Here is a 19,696-nt window from a genome sequence, read left to right as displayed (position 1 = left end):
ATCAGTTGTCTGTGACTGCATGGATATAATCATTTATCAGTAATTTCCAGGCAAAACTTTTGTGTGTCGTTGTAGAAAGAACCAGAGCAGTCAGACCCACCAAAGACCAGCACTGTGCACTTGATATTTCTGTTTTCACCTTGCTCAGTTTGTAAATTTATCATGCTGTGTCCTGCACGGGGTTTAGAGCAAAGCAGGGGACATGCCACTGAGCTCCACATGCTGGTGTCTAAACAGGAGGAAGCAAAGCAGAAAATCTTAATTACTGAGCAAATGACTACAAATCAGCATCATTTTATTTTCCTGCAAAGGCTTGCATATTGCAAAGTATCAGGACTCACCAGTGTTGAAGACATGCACATCCTGCAGAGCTCCAATTGCACTGCAGCCTCCACTGATCAAAATCCTGTTATCCAACACTGGAGCTGCTGCATGAAACCTGATCATTTACATGCGAGAGGGTTTCATCTGCAGCTTCAACCATTTTATTTTCAGCATGGTTTGATGGGATGATTTAAGACATCAAAAATATATATATTCTGGAAGCAGATGGCTTCATCGATGACATTTATCAAGGTCGATTTGTTCCATACTCACCCTCGAGGCAACGGTGGCATGTTCGCACTTTTCACAGCTGTGTACTCCATCAGTCCTTCACTCAGAGAGAAAACACAAACATCAGAGCAGACTGGAGCTTAAAGTTGTTACTGACTGCATCGAAGCAGGCTGCTTACCCAGATCTAAAACATGAAGATCATTTAAGTAGGCAGCAGTCATTTGTCCTCCAAAAATGACCAGTTTCCGTCCAAGAAGCGTAGCCGAGTGCCTGAACAGTAAGTCCTGGGTCAGTATTGCAAAATATTTCAAACACAATTACTCTATTTTACAAAGCAGACTGACCCAAAGCGAGGCAGAGGCTTGTCTCCCTCCACAATGGGCTGGTACCAGAGCTCATATTCTGGGCTGAAGATGTAAAGAGCGTTGCTGCATTTATCTCCCAGTCCGTTGATTGGCTGAACTCCTCCAAAGACAAAAAGCTCTTTCTGGTAGAAAACTGCTGAATGGTATGATAAAGCTGGCACTTTCCCCTTTGCCTTGAGAAAGAAATTTACAAAAATAATTTAAAAAAAAGAAGTGTACTTCTGTAAGGGGCTACATTTTAGTAAACACATACAGTCAATACTATTACTGGAGAAATTTGTAACCAAAATTTTTTAGAGAATATTTTACACATTTTATTTTTTGCAGAAATAAAAGTACTGTTGATATGAAACCTAAACATAGTAAACATATTAGATGGATAAAGTACAGGATATAACTATACATTAATCTGAAAAACAAAAAATATTGGATTACATATTTTTATACAACTAATAACGTAAATGAATTATTAAAGCATAGACATATGCATATGTCAAAGCATATACAAAGCATAGCACTGACTGATTTATAATGAACGCAAACGTTATACAACTTCTTTAAAGATTTTTCAGCACAAAGATGTTTAACAGAAAGCTACAATGAGAAATTTTCAATGCAAGTACAAACAAAACTGGAAGGCATTAAAAGTAGACAAAAGTCAAAGCATCCAATACGAAAACTGTCAAGCAGCAGTAATGTAGTTTTATGACTTTTTTTCTTATGACACCAACTTTCAATATATAAAATCTTAAGTGGACAAAAACATACGTTTTCCTCAAATGTCTGTACTAAATGATACACCTGAATGGGCTTCGTCCAGGAGCGGTGATTCTCGAACAAACCTACAGTGACAAGCCTCCACTTCCAGGTCAGAGTATTAAGGATGTACAGCTCGCTGTAGCGCTGACTCTCCCTCAGGCCACCGTACACAAAGACTGCCTTAGAGTCTGGGTCAAAGGTCGCCGTGTGTCCTCGGGCACATGGAGGCACGGGTCCAGAAGCAGAAGAGGTCATTGGGAACCAGAAGTCACTGTCTGAACAGATGTAAACAAAATGCCGAATTAAAAACAAAAAAAAAACCCTTCAGGAATGTCTGGCTTAGCACTACAAAATGTATCGTTCTGACAACAGACGATGTATTCTGTTGAGTTTATATGATAGACCAACACAAAGTTGCCTATTAGTAAAGAGGAAAACGGGGTTTCCTTTTTAATAAAAAAAATATATATATCTAAAAAGTATTATTTGCATTCAGAGTTAGTTAGCCCCCTTTCCTCCAATACCCATAATTGAAATCTAGAAGCTACGAAAGACTTGATAAAAGTGAAAAAGCTGCTACAGGACAACCCCAAATATACAGCCAGAGCTATGAAGGATAAAAGCATTTTATGTACGAGAATGGACAATTAAAAGTTCAGAAATATATCAAACTTAAGTCTTGGAAATTGATCTGCAGACACCCCTTTGTTCAGCCAAAATACATAATAACCTTTTTTAATTGTCAGCATCCTTCAAACTCCCCATAATGCACTATTTGGTCTATCATATCCAAACCATGTACTTTGCAGTTTGTAGTTGTAACATTAAAAAATTTGAATAATTTTCAAGTTCCTGCATATCAGCAAACTCCACTGACCCAACTCAAGCTTCCACAGCGAGTCCTCACAGTAGTTCTGATCCGAAGGTTCCCCTCCGATGAGGACAGCCGTATCTGGGTCACTCAGACACATAGCGTGACTCCAGCGCTTTGAAGGACATGCTGAAACTAATCACAGCTTCCATGAACACAGTTTCTGTGCACAGTTGTGACTTCACAGGTAATGTTTGTTATTCCCACCTTCTCTGCTTTCGTTTTTAATCTGCTCAGTTATTTTCTCCCGGATGCTAACGCTGCACAGTTTCCTCCTCTTGGAAGTGGAAGTTTTGTCCGTGTCCTCTGTGAGACTGTCTGTTTCATCTGAGCTCCATGTCGGGCGGGCTCGCCGATTAATGACAGTACGCCTGGGTGTCTTATCCTTTTAGTTGCACAGAGCACATTCCAGACATTACATTTATTTGGATATTAACAGTAATAACACCAACACACTTACCAAAGGCTGAGCTGCAGGGCGAGGAAAGTCGCTGGTCTCAACTTTAATCACTGGGAACTTAGAATAGCAAACACCATGGCTCATGTGTGAGGACTCTGAGATTATCTGCAAAGATTTTGGATGAGATTAACAACTGTGACACATTTCCAAAAAAAGACAGTAGGGTTGGGCAATTAATTAAATTTTTGAAGATTTAATTTGTGGATGATCTGGATTTATTTTCCCCACCAATGCACTCAAGTTTCCGTAGTTCAGAGTGGTGTCAGCACACCCAGAGCGGCCATCTTGTTTGATAAGCATGTTAAAGCTTATATTTATTTGTACTTTGAATTCACTCTGATGGAATATTAGGCTATGGCTACAATTTATTCTTTTTTTTAAATCAGAAGATTAAAGTCATCATATTACCAGATTAAATCTGTAATATTAGGAGAATAAAGTAGTGTTTTTATGAGAACCCCAACACAAAAATCCAAAAATTTAAATAGGAATGTTGAGCATTTTGTTAAGTTGTACTTTGTAAGTTTTACAGATGATACTTAATACTTAGTAGGAATACCTCATATTTTAATACATAAGCATAAAATTAGCAGTAGCAGAAACATTAAATTGCAATTTTAAAAAAATAATAATTTTAAGATTTTCTTCTGGTAAAATTGCATTTTTCTTTACTATTACAATGTTCTTCTGGCCTTCATACTCAATTTCACTACTCCCAGAAGAGATGATTGAGATAAAAGCCACTTTCTGAAACAAGAAAAAAAAAAAGAAACTAAAATAAAAATGTCATTAAAACCAGATTCACACCTGGTCTGACAAAAATCTGATTTTATTTTTAAACCATTATCGCCCATCTCTAAAAAAGAGGTAGAGTTGTCTCACCGTTTCAGTTTCAAGAGTTTCTTGTATTGAGCTGGAGAGATCAGCCACACTGCATTGTTCTGAGATCAGGCGTTTCTGGGCCAAAGGGGTGCTGCTGACACCGATGTTATCCTGTAGCAAGAGAAACAACACACAATCACTCCTGCTCAATATTAAACCCCCACAATCTGATCAACAGTGTCAGTCGACACTTTGTGTTCTTGGCATTCTCAGGAATTTAAGTGTTTATTCATTCCTGTTAGTTTTCCTTTTTTTTTTCTTGGTATGTGTTTTTAATTAAATTACCAAAACAAATCAGAATAAAATCCATGGTGTGCTGTTTTGTTATTTTCAGCAAACTTTATAACTTCCACATTTTGGGGAGGAAATTTGAATTGGGTTACAAAGCCATTTATGAGGCTTTGGAACTCCAAATAAAACGTTTGCACAGTTTTCCTCTGCCAGTTTTATTCAAATCTCTGCTTCACTGGGTTCTAAATTTGCTAGAAATATTTGTGCAAGTATAAATGGAACCCCATACTGCTTTACTGAGAAATGAGGCTCTCCTACCTCTCTGCAGGCCTTCAGCACAATCTTCCCATACACTCCTTTCCTGCCTCTCTCTTCAGCCACTGAGATGATGTCATCGCTCCAGTCACTTTCCCACGTCAAACACCTGAGAGGAAAGGAGACGAACTGAGCATTTCCACCCCAGAAACCATTCATTTCATCCACTCTTACTGTACTTTATCTGTGGGGACAGAGTCCCTATGTTCTGTGGCTGGACGTCCTCACTGACAACCACCTCTGCAGACAATGTTGCGTATTTACACGACCAGTCTCCAAACCCGAAGATGACCAACTGTTTGGGGAGAGGCAGCGGGATGTGGACTTGGAAGCGACTTCTGTTAGATTTGCTGCGGATACGCACACATTGAATTAGAATCCTTGACAGGAGAAACCTCTCAGTGCTAGCTTAAAAAACGAAATACATACCTACTAAACTGTCGAGGAGCGTCACGCAGGGACCAAATAACATAAAAATTCAGTTTCCCCATTTTGCCTGGACGTTATTAAAGTTTAAATAGCGGAGGTGAAACTAGGAGCTGCGCCGCTGCGGCCTCTCGAGAAGAAACGCACGTGGGACTGAAGATCAATCAACCCAAAGTCAGCCCGCGTGCGAAGATTGTTTAAAGATTTAAGACAACCGTCATCTTGTGAAAATATGAAACCTGACGTTTTAACAACCTTGCTACGGAAGAGGATTAGGGCCACTGGAAAAAAGAAAAAAAAAAATCTGACTTTAATCTCAGAATTCTGAGATTAAAGTCAGAACTTTTTTTTTCCAGTGGCCCCAATCCTCTTCCGTACCATGCAGATAAGAAATGTTAATATATAGTCAATTATGAAATAGTTTTTAAATGCTGGCGGAGAAGCAATAGAGACAAATCACCCATAATCACAGCATAATTTACTTATTTTTATGTATTTGCATGTAAATCTTAGAGCAAAATAAGTTTTAAAAAAAAGTTAAAAACAATTGTAAGAGAAGCTCCAAAACGAATTAAATTTTGGAAAAAGAACAAAAGCTTAACATTTTATAACCCAATGAAGAGAACATGCAAACAAATCAATAGATAAAACAATGCATATGATTTTTTTTATTATACACTGGATAAAATATTTATCCAATATTTTGTCCAGTGTAGAAGAAGAAGAGTTGAACAACCAGTTAAATACTCCAGATCACCCTAAAAATAATGTCAGACACAGGTAACCAGAGTAAATACAAAATGCAGTTTTAAAACAATAATTTTATTTAAGAGAAAACATCTTTCCAAACAAACATGACTCTTTCTAAAATGCAATAGCCCCTAAAACTGATCACTAGCGGTTCTATGTTTAGTGGGAACAACTGTCACCAAGTGGTAATGAGTTTGTCACATCACTCCAAGCCTGTTTACGTCATGCTGCAGCATCTCAATAAACGTTTTCTAGGCTACACCAAACATTTCAGCAGAGGTGGACCAGCTGTTATTTGGATAATTATCTTGCTCCAAAACCTAAGAGCATGTCAATGCCTGTGTTTTTCATCTGGTTTTTATTTTTTTCAAATAGATGTACTATTTAAGTGATCTGATTCGATAGTCAAGCTGGCTAGTAAAATTGAACTAGAACATGTGGTTTAATCACAGTTTATCTATGACAGGGATATATTAGTTTAGGTCATTTTTTTCCTCTTTAATAAGTGGAAATAATTTCAAAACTGAATCTCGTTTTTACTCAGGCTGTCTTTGTTGTTAAAAACCTGATAATCTGAAACATTAAATGTGACAAGATCAAGCAACTGAAAAAACCTGTAAAGCAAATATATGTTCATTTTCTATAATTTTAAGACGTTGATGTTTTCCTGTCACTGCTTTGAGCCGTCAAAACATTGTGAAAACAGGCTTTCATAATGCAGCACTACTCTAGCTTTCTCCCATCGAGTTTTAAAATCATAATTCATAGAAACATTTTGCAGGGGAGTTTCACCACACAAAGGGAACTAAAACGTTGTTGTCTTACTGCCTTTTAGAAGCTACGTTACTGTAGGACTGTGGCTGGCCTTCGGGGAGCTCTTAAAATAAAACCAGGTTACATCAGCACCTCCGTAACAATTACATCAATCCCCTAATGCTGGAATTTAATAGAAACACAAGGGAACACACTGAGGTACCTGCTAATCCTGGCTCTGCTGTGAGACTGGTATAAAATGTGGCAAACTAAACGAGCGTATTTACAGGGTAATCGTTTTGGAACCAACAGCTACTTTTATATCTCCCCTTCCATCCAATTAACGACACAGACAACTAGACAATCTTCTCTTTATTGTGGAATATAAATTTCAGGAACACATAGTATACTTTAAAGTGAAGGTATGGGGCAGCAAACGGCTTGAAAACAGTTGCTTTACATTGCATACAACATTAGCAGCCAAATCTGTGACTTCTTTGGAAAAATGCGCATGTGTGAAAGTGATAAAGTGTCAGATTTACAAGAAGAAGGTGGTCCAACACACGAAGAACATAAGAAAATAAGCACGGTGATCTTCACTTACAAAACACACGTGGATGAAACACTGCAACTGGCCTCTACGTTTAAAACAGATAATTAAAACACTGGCAACGCAAAGGTAAATATTGAATCTAGAGCGATATTTGATGAGGGCTTTTATATGCGCCATAAAAACTGTGACTTCAGCATGGCAACCTAAAATCTTCCTTCAACATACCCACTGAACCAGTAGAGAATGTATATTATAAGTCCTGATTCACATGATTAGATTCAATTAAAAATAAAAAATAAATTACACAACAAAGCAGAATGATTATCACAACAAACAACGATGGAACAGAGAAAAAGAAAAGAAAGGTGCATACATACAGACGCACGCGTGAAAATAATTTCTTCAGAGCACTGCTGATTAAGGACGTGGCCTGGAGAAACACACACTGTGCAGGTTCTCCCTGATCGCTGCTACCATAGAAATGTAACAGGTAAAGACAATATTCGGTTTATGACGGGCACTTGACCAAACAGCACAGAGGGGATATGGCACATGACAAACGCAAGGCTTCTCTAATTATATTCAAACAGGACACTGACACACATGATGCACTGAAACCCATTTAACCTGACAAGCAAATATAAAATTGATGTGCCTGCATTTATTTCTTAAATTATATATCTTTGTTTATTCCATGTCTGAAATCAAAGAAAATAGTTCATTGTTCTTAGGAGTAATATTCAGGAATTTATACATTCGTGAGCAACAGAGCTGGCGTCTCAGGCACTGTAATACACCCTGTAGTAGAGAGTTTTGTTCCTCCAAAGGGAGTAGGAGTTGTCGAACTTTAGGAGGTACGTGCCTTCACCTGGGAAGTCGTGGCTCCCGCCCTGGACGGACAGATGGCTGTCCTGGCGGTACACAGGCAGGATTTCCGCCAGGTTCGAGTTGGTCTGGCTTTTGGAGCCTCTCTCGACGTCGTCGTTGCCGAGAGGCCCTGCCACACATACACACACACCACATAAACCAAAATGTCAACATGCTGCCTCACACTTGGGCAATAGCTTGTTGTCAGTATCAACAACGTTAAAAAAAAAAAAAAAAAACACGAACTTTTGTTTCAAGACTAATAAGAATTTCTCTAATACACTTTCTGATGATATAGAAAGGAATCGCTGTTGATGAGCACCGACAGAAGGCTTCTACATGTTTTCCTTACTCACAAAAAATATAAATCATGGCGTTTTAAATATTTCTGACTGGAAAAAAAGTCATAGGCAAAGCTTGGAAACAAAATCCTGTTTTGGATATGCAACTGGAAACCACACCCTGACAAAATCCATCAGCTTCTTATAACTTGTGTTACACTAAAAACTAAATCCAGAAAATGTACCTTTTTAAGTGGTTTGTGAAGTAACAATACTTAGCTGAAAATTTCTAAATTTACTGTTTATTATAGATTTTTTGCCAAAGTCTGTACTTCAACATAAAAACAACAATAAACAAAGGGCATCACAATAACATTATTCTAACTTGAACATCTGATATGATTCATTCTTTTCACAAGAGCTGGAATAATTTTTCATATTTCAAAGTTATTAAAGCCGTCGGATAGTTTTTTAAAATACTGCAATGATGATATCAGTTGCAATCGGTGTTGTGGAGCTAAATTTTTTGTAACTTGTGGACAGAAAGAAATGTTTTTCACATGACAAACTTAAGTTGGAGAGTGAAAGACTCCTCTGGGGCAAATTATTTTATATTTTATGCAGAAATTAACCAATAGGAACTAGGGCTGAAACGATTCCTCGAATGATTCGAGTACCTCGATTACTAAAATTCCTCGAGGAAAATTTACCTGCCTCGAAGCTTCGTTAATTTATGTTTTATTAGTTAGCGCACCGTGTTCCGGCCGGGACTTCATTTGCGTTGCGCGGAGCTCTCACTTCCGCCTCTGAGTTGTTGACAAAAGCTAAGTCTCAGCGGCATAAAGTCCAATCTTCAAGATTGGCCCGTGGGGATTTTATTGATTGATGATAATGCCCGACTTTTTATCGTTTTTGGGGAACCAATAAGCATCCTTAAAATGACTGGGGGAATGCCTGGAGTACGGCAGCATTTCTCCTCCGGGGCTGCTGGTTGAAAGCGAACGGCGGGAAGAGCGCTGAGGTGAGCGGATAGCCTGAACAGGGCGGGCGGCTGAGTAGCTGATGCTTACCGTGTAAATGTAGCTTTACCGACGAACCGCACAATAAATTTCATATCCCGGTCTGAAGAAACGGGTGGCGGAGCGCATCGTACATGGCTGGTAGATGAGTTTCTGAGTGTGACCAGTGAAGGTGTCGTAAATATCCCGTATTGCTTCCCCCGTGTTCGTCCCCCGGTCTAACGGTTCGTCAGTCCGCTGGTCTATTTCCTCCCCTCCACCCCATCTTACGTTCGTTCATTCGCCCTCTCCTCCCACTCCAGGCGGCATTTCCCGTATTTTCAAACCCAAAGCGTGACAGGTTAGGTGGCAAGGTGAGTTTAATTAATCTATTAAACTCACTGAAGATGAATACATAAACTAAAAGCTGGATTGTAGACATTTTTTATAAGCATATTTGTGAGCCTGCCTCTTTGTTATTAAATTCAATATAATTTCAGATTTTTCTATAACTTTTCTTCTGGTTAACTTAGAAAGTGAGCTATTATTGTTACAGGTTAGTTTTCTAAACTACAAAAAAGCAACTGTTAGGGATGCTCAAATATGAAAAATTGGACTGATATTGATATCTGATAGTAACACCGGTATTATGCCAGATTTACCAGTATTTCATTTTAGAATTTTTTTTTATCCGATTACTCGATTAATCGTAAGAATAATCGATAGATTACTCGATTACTAAAATATTCGTTTACAACAGCCCTAATAGGAACTGCTTTTCACCTTCAAAACAAAGACTGAATGCTTGTGTGTGTGCACTAACAGAGGCAGCACAGGCATAGTTCAGATGCTGCAAACCGCAAAGTCTTTGCACTTAAGCTACACAATAATACTTTCAGCTTTGCTTAAAATCTAAGAGTATCAACTGAGGATTAATAAGCTAACCATCTCAACCAGTAAATTAAACAGCGTTTTTTTAATTTGGCTTTTTTTGTTGCTTGTTTTGCACCCCGGTTTTATCGTTAATGTGCTGGAGAAGGTGCAGCTGAATTCTGTCACTTCTAATTTTCCTCTCAGTCCATCAAACAAGCAAGCATAGCTGAATAATAGCACAGATGGTGTGTTGAAAATATGCAGTGGAACATTTTGCTAGCTAATTTGCCTCAATATCATTCGGGTTTTATGGAACACTAATCCTGTAGTGGTTTAAAAGTATTCGCAATTACCAACATGGCTTAAATGAGCAACTTTTTAGTCAAAACTTTGGATGTAATTGCTGAATAACATGACCTACATTTATTTCTTCAACTTTGTTTAATGATAAATGGATGAGAACTGGTAGGAAATGTGAACTCAGTTCCGAATGTTTCAGAGAGGAACCATGAACATAAATTAGTTTGTTTTAATGTGGCTGTACTGAGCTTACAATGCTGGTCGCAATAAGTTCTCTAACTTTCCTGCGTCTCATCTATTGTTAGAACGCTTGAACAACAGATGATTCTCAGACTTGTAATAAAAGTTGTGGCTTTATGTATCTAATCCTATGTCACCCCAAAGACTCTTTGATCCAAGCTCACCTTCTAGCTCTTCCTCTTCGTCTTCGTCATCGCTCGACTCGCTGATGTGCACCGTGATAGATCTGCTCGTCACAGGGGTCCAGTCAAAATATATGCCAAAGCCAATGTCAAAACCGTCTGTGGCAAACTCCCAGCACACTTTTTTGGCCTCGGGGACGGTGGGGACGTGGACCGTCATGATGTCTCCTCGGTACACTGTCACAACGCTGTCCTTCTCAGTTCGAAGCTTTGCCTTCAGCTCCTTCACTGCAGCAGATGTCCAAGTTGTTGGAGGTGGCAGGGTTGGCATCTGGGCTGCCTCTGGGTGGGGAAGAAACATCGGTTTACGGAGAGCAAATTTGGTGTTTTTAAAGCATATGGCTCACTACACATTGCCCATTTAGACATATTTATAATTAAAACAAAACAAATTACTCTAGGAAGAAGTTTCAGGCATTCAGTATCAGTGAGGTGTTTAAAATTATAATCAGAACAACCATAAAAGTTGCTAAAATAGACAGTAATTTTTTTGGGAGGAAGCATAAATCCAGTTACTAATTTTCTATTGTTGTGCTTTTCAACTAATTTTGGTTGTCATACAAGGAGAATGCTAAGGAGATGGATGAATTGACCAAGAGTCAATTTCAGCATACAAGAACACTCTTCTGTGTGGATGTTGTTACCGAGGGAAAAAGAGCTAACATTTAGCAGAGGAATGACTTGCCTTTGCACATTACAGAGGCCCCTTCACTGTCCACTTTTAAAGCTCGTCTTAAAACTCATCTATTTTACTTGGCTTTCAACTCCAACGGGATCCAGTTTTAAATTGTATGTTTGTTTTTTAAACTGTAAGAGTTAAAATTTTTTTTATTTATTTATTTATTTTTATCATGTTTTTTAATTGTTATGTTGTGTTTTAATGTACAACACTTTGTATCAGCTGTGGTTGCTTTAAAGTGCTTTATAAATAAAGTTGATATGGTATGGTATGTTCTTTCTCAGTAAGATAATTAAATTCAAGTCAGGAAGACTAGACAGAGGAAACAGATTCTATGGCATGTCGGTGGGTCTGTCACAAGAACAAATTTAGCTGGATAATAAATTGTCCCAAAAATGATTGCAATAAACAATCATATTGTCACTTTGAGACCATTTTCAATTAATATAACAATAATAATAATTGCATATTAATGGAAGTAAAGCCTCTCAAAGATCAAAAAACATTTAACACAGAAAACGGAAGACATTTTAAATATCCAAAATAAATAAACAAAACAACTGACACAAAATGGATTATGAAGTTTCTGCAACCAAAATGACATTTAAAATAATATCAATCATTCAGCTTAGACGGGCAAAAGTGGCGTTTGGTACTTTTGTAAAACTAACCGCTTCATATCGGGGTGTCAAATGTTTGCATTGACCCTGCTTTAGACATTTTTCAAAATGTCATACAAGGACATTTTGTATGACAAAATGGTATTAGCAGGCTTACTTGTTGCAATATGTCTGAGGTTCATTTTGGCTGCAAGCGAGAGAGAGTAGGACTTACAGTTAACAACAGGAAGGCTGAATGATTTACATTATTTTTTATAGATACAATAACAAATGCATGTTTTATCAATTTCTTTATGCATTGAATTTCCATAAAAAACACTAAAAGTACCAGCTATTCTTGTTAAACCCATTTCTCTTGTCATTGTATTTTTACATAATTTCCCATGGCATCCTATATAAGAAAATGCATATCTCCTCTGTTTGTAAAAGTGTTACGTTTCTCTTTAATTTCAAACTAAAATAGAAATAGAATGGTGCTTAGCTTGATTTTTAAAACTGCAACAAATTCCCTAAAGAATAATTTAAATGCTATCTTGTAAAATTTGCAGCTCTAAGCAACTTTTATTTTAGCTGGCCTGAGGCCAAAAATGGCTCTTTGGAAAGTCAAGGTTGAAAATCTTAGGGAGAAAATGGTATTAGCAGGTTAAAGCTTTACAAAAAACAGATTGAAAATCAGTTCTGTAATAAACAAGGCGTCAGCCATGTCAGCACACTCTGCAGGTTCTCACCTTTGATTTCAGCAGAGAGCTGACAGGTCCCAGCACTGTTGTTCTCCTCGCCTCCTTCCCCCAGGGCCAGCTCTGCAGGAGCCTCTTCATTACCCTGAAAGTGCACATGCATATGGCACGTTATAGCAAAATAAATAACATTCAACTTCCAGGTTACTGTTACTTTTTGACAGCTCTGCAGCATGCCTTGGCCAAATCCTCCTTGGTCTCATTCATGCTGGCTTGATTGCTGGATTGGGTGAAGCTCTCCGTCAGATTTGTATTCTGCAGACTGGAGTAAAGAGATTTACAGTAAGAAAAGGAAGGGGGGGGAAAACGATAGACTCAACGATGAAAACACATCAGCAGCTCGGAGCAACAAGTTACCTGCCCGGCGGTTCGCTGTCGCAATGATGGGAGGTAACTCCGGGGAAGGATGAAAAGGACAAGGATGACAGTCGAGACTGGAGCTCAGATGTAGCTTCTAAACTCGCCATGGCTGTCATGACAAGACAAATACCTCTGACTGCGGGGCTGGAAGAGAGGAGAGACCGCCCCTCAGAGCCAGCACAGGGAGGAGAGGGAGACAAGTTAGCCTCTTTACACAGGCTGGAACCAAAGCAAACAGAAATTAATCTACTAACCACAACTAAAGCGAAGAGTAATCTTTCGACGTCTCGGTTCAAGGTTTCCTTTACTTGTTTGCTCTTCCTTTAGCTTACATCTGGGTAGCCATTAGCTACACAGAGAGCAGTTAAAGTGAAGCCGACCTTTTCTTACCACAACGTAAGACTGACGGTCCGATTTAGTGTACTCAAATCCAGCCCAGGCCATTAAAAATTTAACTCCATATCCCTTAAATCATGTGACAACTATCCACAAAGCCGTGCTTCTTCTTCTCAAGGAAAAAAACGAACGCGATTTTCTGACTTCCGTCTTTTTCCGAGCGTTGACGGAAATATACGAATATGTAGACGAAGAAGCGAGGACGCTTCTGCTACAGCAGCAGCTCTAGATAAACAAAAACAAGAGGAAACATGCAGAGGTGGATGGAAACTAGCTACATTTACGTGAGTAACATTTTGGGGGAAAATTTCCGTTAGGAGTAGTTTTACTTTCTTGTAATTCTTACTTTTTTTTATCTCCATATGCTACTCTTGAGTAAGATCTTTGGATAAACTTCACTGACTGAAGAACAAACATATTTTTAACAGAAAAAATGCACAAGACAGAACATTTTGTTGGAAAAAAAGTTTCTTCTGCTCATTTTTTTAAAATAATCATATTGTGACACTTTTTTTCATTTTAGTTTAAAAAATACCAGCATTTGCACAGAATTTTTAGTCTGTCTGACGACATCATTTTTAAATATTAAATCAGATGTTAATACGAGTTACTCAGAATTTATTAAGTAGCCTTTTTGCCAAATTATATTTTACTCCTACTTGAGTAATTTCCTGGCCGGCAACTTATCACTTTACACTTGAGTAGTCCGCTACTCACCTCTGGAAACATGTTGTTCATTGTAGCAAAAAGGAAATCTGACGTTTTTTTGTTTTTTTTTGTAGAAAAGCTGAAAATCCAGCTTCAAAAGCCAGAAGCATTTTACACGGAGTTGCAAAGATTAATTTAGTGATTTTAGGGATACATTTTAACATGTTTTTTAAATTATTTTTTGTATGGTGAATACTCATAGCTAATGCAAAATATTTACAGAGATGGGTAGAGTACCCAAAAAAAATGCAATTTTGATTATTGTTCTTCATTCATTTAAGTTATTAATGACAAGAAGAGTATCTATTACTGAAGTAATGGTAGCAATATTTAATAATAATTTTATTCATGTAAAAGTAAAGATTATGGTGCAACAAAACTACTCCTAAAAGTACTTTTTTCCCCAAAATGTTAATGCAAATGTACCTCAGTAGTAACTATAAACCACTCGATCAATTTCAAAGAAAATTACTTTGGTCTTTAAATTTATTGATTTTACATTTTCAACATCTTTATGTTGCAACTGAAATATGTATTTTACACCTTGAATAAAATAAAAGACAAGCAAAAATATGTGTTCCGTACTGTTTTTACATTTTAAACATCTACAAAAAAATGCACATCTTCGTTAGTAATTTTTGTTGCTGCTGGTCACAGTGGTTAGAAACTACCTCGTCCTCAACTTTAATTCTAAATAGATGGAAATGAATGAGAACAAATTTACTGGAATTTCAATGTTTCAATCCATACAAGCATCCTGCAAAGTTATTAGGGTACAAATACAGCAAGGCACTAGAAGACAAGCTCTATTATTGACAGTGAATGGCTTAAAAATAAAGGAAATGTTGGGTGTAACATAATAAAAAAGAAATAATAAGCACAAGTAAAAATCATTATAAAAGTACAAACATGGCATATAAAACAAGTCGTAGATTTTACATTCTTACATATACTAGTATTACAACTAAAATAAGAACCGTTGCATATATTTTAAAAATTTACATATCACATAATTTGCTATATGCTATTTAATTTTATAACAACACTAATTGCGACAAATTAAATACCAGAAAAGGCTACATCAAGTTTTACAAAATCCAATAAGAAAATGTTATTCTAAACTGTGTGTTAGATATTGACATGTTCTCCATATTGGGATGTATTGTCGTCATTTTATTGTGCTTTTCAGGTTTGATTTGTATGTTGTCCAGATGTTTTCTTGAACTGGTTTACTGTTCATTACAAAGTGCAGCAGTGGTGTCTCCTTGGTTTGGACGTCAACGAGAGAAATCCAGGGAAAAGACCTTTGTTGAGTAAAGAAAAAGATATTCCCCTTTGTTATAGTTTCTTCTTTTTGTATTTCTTTGTACTGCAATTGTTCATGTAGCAGAAGGTTAAATGCAATACCGCATCCTTCACTAACTCACTTATTTGGATGGAGAAAAGATGGGGAAGCGATGAAACTCTCTACTTTTAAAGGCTCATTGTTCATGCTATTCTCTGCAAACATGCTGTTAATTAGAGAAAGAGCCTCACTGGATCCCATACAGACATTGGTGCAGATGTTTAGCAGGCTGTACAACACTCCACATACCCATTTCAGGCCTAGAGTGATGCCACCTACAATTTAAAATCAACATAATTTAGTAGAAAAACAACTTTCAGTGATTCTTGAGAATAGGGACAAAATGGGTTTTAATTTTCCCATATTTTTTTTTTAATTATTTCTCAACCTTATTTATGCAAATATGACAAATAATGTTTAGAAAATATGAAGATGCTAAGGTACAGGCTCCCAGTTGCGAATTCTTTTTTAAAAATTACATTTTTAATCGACCTGACCCAAAACTTTGTCATCACCATCTGACAAAAATAAATCTAAAATGATTTTTAAAATACCCCATTAGTGATATTTTTACTCAATTTACAGACAAATGCTTCTCAAGAAATAAAATAAATATTATTTAAAACAAAAAACAAGAAAAAGTCCATCTGATGGAGTTGACAGTGCATGACGGAGTTGACACAGAACTGAAGGTGGTGACAAACTAGTGAATAAAATGAAAAACTTGGTACATGTGAAGTAATGCAATTCATGTAAAATACATTAAAATGAATTAGTTGCACAATTAAGTGAGATTTGACAACAATTTCACTGAAAGAGTCAGAAAAACTCTGACGGAGTTGACATCTGATGGAGTTGACGAAATGCCAAACTACCTCAATTTATATGATGTTATTCTGAAGCAGGCCATATTGTAGCTCGTCAGGTCCATTAAATCTTTACAGTTTACCAAAATTAAGCTTTTATTTCGCAAAATTTCATCAAAGTTTTGTAAATTGTCAGTTATGGAGTTGACACATCATTGTTGTGACAAACAACTTAGGAATAAAACAGAAGAAAAAACTAAAGAATAACTTAAGCTAACCGGAGCTAACTAGCCCTCCTAGCAAAGGAAGAGAAAAGACAACGTCATGGGGTCCTCAGAAGTTCTGGTGCCCCCCAATAATGCCTGATTTTTTTACATTCTTTTCATTTCTGACGGTGTTGACAAAAACTAAGGACAAATTTTAACGGAGTTGGAAAATATCTAAAAATTATTTTTAATTCAATTTATCGATACTTTTATAATTATTTATATGACTACTTATACTTAATTGTCATAATATATAATTTTAGTATTTCTTTAATTGTTTTAAACTATAAGAATGTGTTGAGTTCTGCTCCTGGACAAGGGCTTTTACAGGCATCATCCACCGACTACAATGTTTAAAATAAAAAAATATTCAGCAAAAAAAAGAAAAATATACATTGTTGTGCTCACATGACCCAGGTTAGTTTAGTTAGATATTTGAAAAAAATATATTTTATGTATTTTATTCAAATTTCATGCTTTATCCATAGGACCTGTTTTGTCCCTATTCTCAAGAATCACTGCTTTATGAAAATGAATATTCAACTTAAAAGAGTTCTCACCAACCTTTCATAGCTAGAGGACATGATGCCTCTATCAGTGATAGATCTGACAAAGCTTCGGTCACACGGGAGTAGGACAGCCACAGGTCTGAGGTGTCGCACGCTTCCACCTGATACTGTGGTTTCAGAACAAAACTGTGGCCAAGACGTTGAGCTAAACTGAGATGAAAAAAAATTAAGAGTGAGAGATCAATCAAAACAGCACGTTGCCAGCGTGCATAGGTGCGGGTGTACCGGTTGACGGGCACAGCTGTGATGAAACTGTAGACAAGGCAGTGCTTTTGCAGATGAGAATGGAGATCAGCACAGATTCTGTCAAGGTGAGAAGGCAGACAGCAGAGGAACAAAATGTCCGCCCACGCTGCCAGACAACGATTGTCAAAGAAGCACTCGACTCCTGGCGGGACACACTCCTCTGAAACACACACATTCGTTACACTGCTGGTAGAAAAAGAAGTGAGCCAAATCTGTAGTGAAATATCTAAGTGGTTTGCTGGATTAATTACTATTTTGCCCCTCAAACAACTTTGTACCACTACAACTTTTTTATCCTTTGCCATGTCAGAACCACAAATTTGTATTTTATATGATTATGTGTACCTACAGGCTTAGCTCAGTCAGATTTGAAGGAGCGCATGTGTGAACAAGAAAAGCCACATCATAACATTACGCTGCAAAAGCCATTAAGCAATGAATGACATGATGAAATAAACCTAATTAAAAATGTATGTTCGCATGAAAACAAATATAACCACAGACTTTGTTGTGAAAAGGCTTCAGTCATTAATGTAAAATACCTCAATTTTTTTGAAAGACCCTTTTGTTTATAAAGACTCTTGTGTCCTTTTTATGGGTTGTTTGTTTATTTATTATGGATATTTAAAATATCTTCCAGTTCCAGTGTTAAATGTTCCTTGGAAATTATTTTTATTCATCTTTGAGAGGGTGAACTTGCATTATTATGCCATTATCATTATATAATTTGAAAATTGTCTCAAAACAACAACGTAATTGTTTAATTGCAATAAACAATTTAGACAACTTACCATCCAACAATATTATGTGCTATTGTGACATCAAGTTGAGACCATTTTGAAGCACATACCCTAACCCTTACTGCTATTTTAAGGAAGATTAAATCAACTTTAGTGATCACCTGGGTAACTGTAGTGTTGAAGGAGAGACATTTGGGTTAAGAAATGTATGTTGTTTAAGCACAAATAGAAAAAGAGGTTTAAATGCAGTTAAGGGTAATCTTTTCTTCCATCTTTGTTTTTCAGGCTAAACAGGTCAAGAATAAAATGTGACGTCATTCATTTTTGCAGGACATTTTTGCAACAGATTTACTTTGAAGTCACCATACCTGCTGGGTTTCTCGTGGAGACCTTAATCTGTGTGGGTCTGATGGTGGTCTTTTTAAGGAGGCAGAGTAACAGCTGTTTCCCCAGGGTACCCAGACCAAGTATCCCCACAGAGAGTTCACCATGCCCTTTTGATGCATATAACTCCTTGGCAGCAGTCCTCCTTTTTATGATACATCTGGAAACATCACAGCAACCTTATTGTTCATGTGAAGCACAAACTGTTTAAGCCTATTGGTCAGAGTTTTTGCTAAAATCAGCGAGTCTCACTTTAGACATAAACACCTATAGAACATCGTGGGATTCTTTGTAGATGTATTTTGTGGTAAAATGTTATTAATTTAGGATTTTAAAAAAAATGTTTCTGGTAACATCACATAAGGCCTAACACAACTGATCAGATTTATTTTGAGCTCATTCAGTAAAGCTTCATAAAAATGTAGACACTATACAAAAGGAAACCTGGTGATATAAGCACACTATGCACTTAGTCCATGCTGTATAAATATAAATAATAATTAATTAATAAATAATTCATGTTAGGTAGATTTCTGAAAGGGGACTGTCCTCAATTCAACTTAACAATTTCAGTTTCTGTCTAAATCTGCTAGTGTTTACTCCTCTTGTCACTGCTGGTCACTGTTTATTAATGCTAGCTAACCTGCCTGATTCTGGTACTTTAAAAAAAAAACTTTCAAACTAAGCTGAAGTCCATACGTCCTTATCCGGCTGTGATAAATTTAAGCTGTATATTCAACATTTTCATACACTAACGACTAGACACGGTTTAAGCAGGCAACTTACTTTAATGAGTGCACCAACTTGCATAAAAAAACTGCGTGCGCGCACCCGCAAAACGTCAGTCCAGCGTAGCGCGCACGGAGGTAAAGTAGCTTCTTTTCATTAAGAGTCAGTTCTGCCTCAAACGATAAAATAGTCAAACCAGAACCAATGTCCGACATACCCTGTAAGTTTGATGTGAGGCTGTTGACAGGGTTGACTTGTCTACAAAAAAAGCGGCATTGTGTTGTCATAGTAACACCAACTTTGGATTTGAAGGCGTTCTCCCACATTTTTTTACACCACTAAGTGGTAAGTTTTGCGTGGTAAGTTTTAATGAGTTTAGACGAAGATAAGTATACCTTTCATACTTACACTTTTTAAAATAAACTGTAAGTCTGTGAAAAACGATGAGC

The 19,696-nt window shown here is 37.0% G+C and overlaps 3 protein-coding genes across 7 annotated transcripts; all 3 read right to left on the bottom strand.

Annotated features, from left to right (window-relative positions):
- Window positions 1-29: 29 nt before the first annotated feature.
- LOC106905309 (kelch domain-containing protein 2) lies at window positions 30-5,127 on the bottom strand. 4 transcript variants are annotated; one of them, XM_014970058.2, is made up of 13 exons: window positions 4,869-5,127; window positions 4,619-4,789; window positions 4,443-4,548; window positions 3,894-4,004; window positions 3,012-3,116; window positions 2,759-2,936; window positions 2,558-2,686; window positions 1,723-1,955; window positions 901-1,094; window positions 735-826; window positions 598-652; window positions 342-439; window positions 30-229 (listed from the first exon to the last, which is right to left on the bottom strand). In XM_014970058.2, the coding sequence occupies exons 1-13, from the start codon at window positions 4,928-4,930 to the stop codon at window positions 30-32; spliced, it is 1,734 nt and encodes a 577-aa protein (XP_014825544.2). In that variant the 5' UTR covers window positions 4,931-5,127. The 4 variants fall into 4 exon arrangements, with proteins under 4 accessions (XP_014825544.2, XP_014825546.2, XP_087858508.1 ...); XM_014970060.2 differs by having other exon boundaries at window positions 1,768-1,955; XM_088002382.1 differs by lacking the exons at window positions 30-229; window positions 342-439 and adding an exon at window positions 447-468 and having other exon boundaries at window positions 4,869-5,126.
- Window positions 5,128-6,725: 1,598 nt separating this feature from the next.
- tmed8 (transmembrane p24 trafficking protein 8) lies at window positions 6,726-13,610 on the bottom strand. 2 transcript variants are annotated; one of them, XM_014970051.2, is made up of 6 exons: window positions 13,313-13,610; window positions 13,056-13,202; window positions 12,876-12,960; window positions 12,690-12,783; window positions 10,645-10,944; window positions 6,726-7,918 (listed from the first exon to the last, which is right to left on the bottom strand). In XM_014970051.2, the coding sequence occupies exons 2-6, from the start codon at window positions 13,172-13,174 to the stop codon at window positions 7,701-7,703; spliced, it is 816 nt and encodes a 271-aa protein (XP_014825537.1). In that variant the 5' UTR covers window positions 13,175-13,202; window positions 13,313-13,610; the 3' UTR covers window positions 6,726-7,700. The 2 variants fall into 2 exon arrangements, with proteins under 2 accessions (XP_014825537.1, XP_014825540.1); XM_014970054.2 differs by having other exon boundaries at window positions 13,056-13,167.
- Window positions 13,611-14,791: 1,181 nt separating this feature from the next.
- noxred1 (NADP-dependent oxidoreductase domain containing 1) lies at window positions 14,792-19,668 on the bottom strand. Its single transcript, XM_014970050.2, has 6 exons — window positions 19,305-19,668; window positions 18,503-18,678; window positions 17,374-17,554; window positions 17,144-17,298; window positions 15,590-15,782; window positions 14,792-15,466 (listed from the first exon to the last, which is right to left on the bottom strand). The coding sequence occupies exons 1-6, from the start codon at window positions 19,571-19,573 to the stop codon at window positions 15,331-15,333; spliced, it is 1,110 nt and encodes a 369-aa protein (XP_014825536.2). The 5' UTR covers window positions 19,574-19,668; the 3' UTR covers window positions 14,792-15,330.
- Window positions 19,669-19,696: the final 28 nt, after the last annotated feature.

Source organism: Poecilia mexicana, unplaced genomic scaffold (genome assembly GCF_051168715.1).
Source record: "Poecilia mexicana isolate PSO_F unplaced genomic scaffold, ASM5116871v1 scaffold_22, whole genome shotgun sequence".
NCBI classification, from domain to species: Eukaryota; Metazoa; Chordata; class Actinopteri; order Cyprinodontiformes; family Poeciliidae; genus Poecilia; species Poecilia mexicana.
This window is presented reverse-complemented; position numbering and strand designations above follow the sequence as displayed.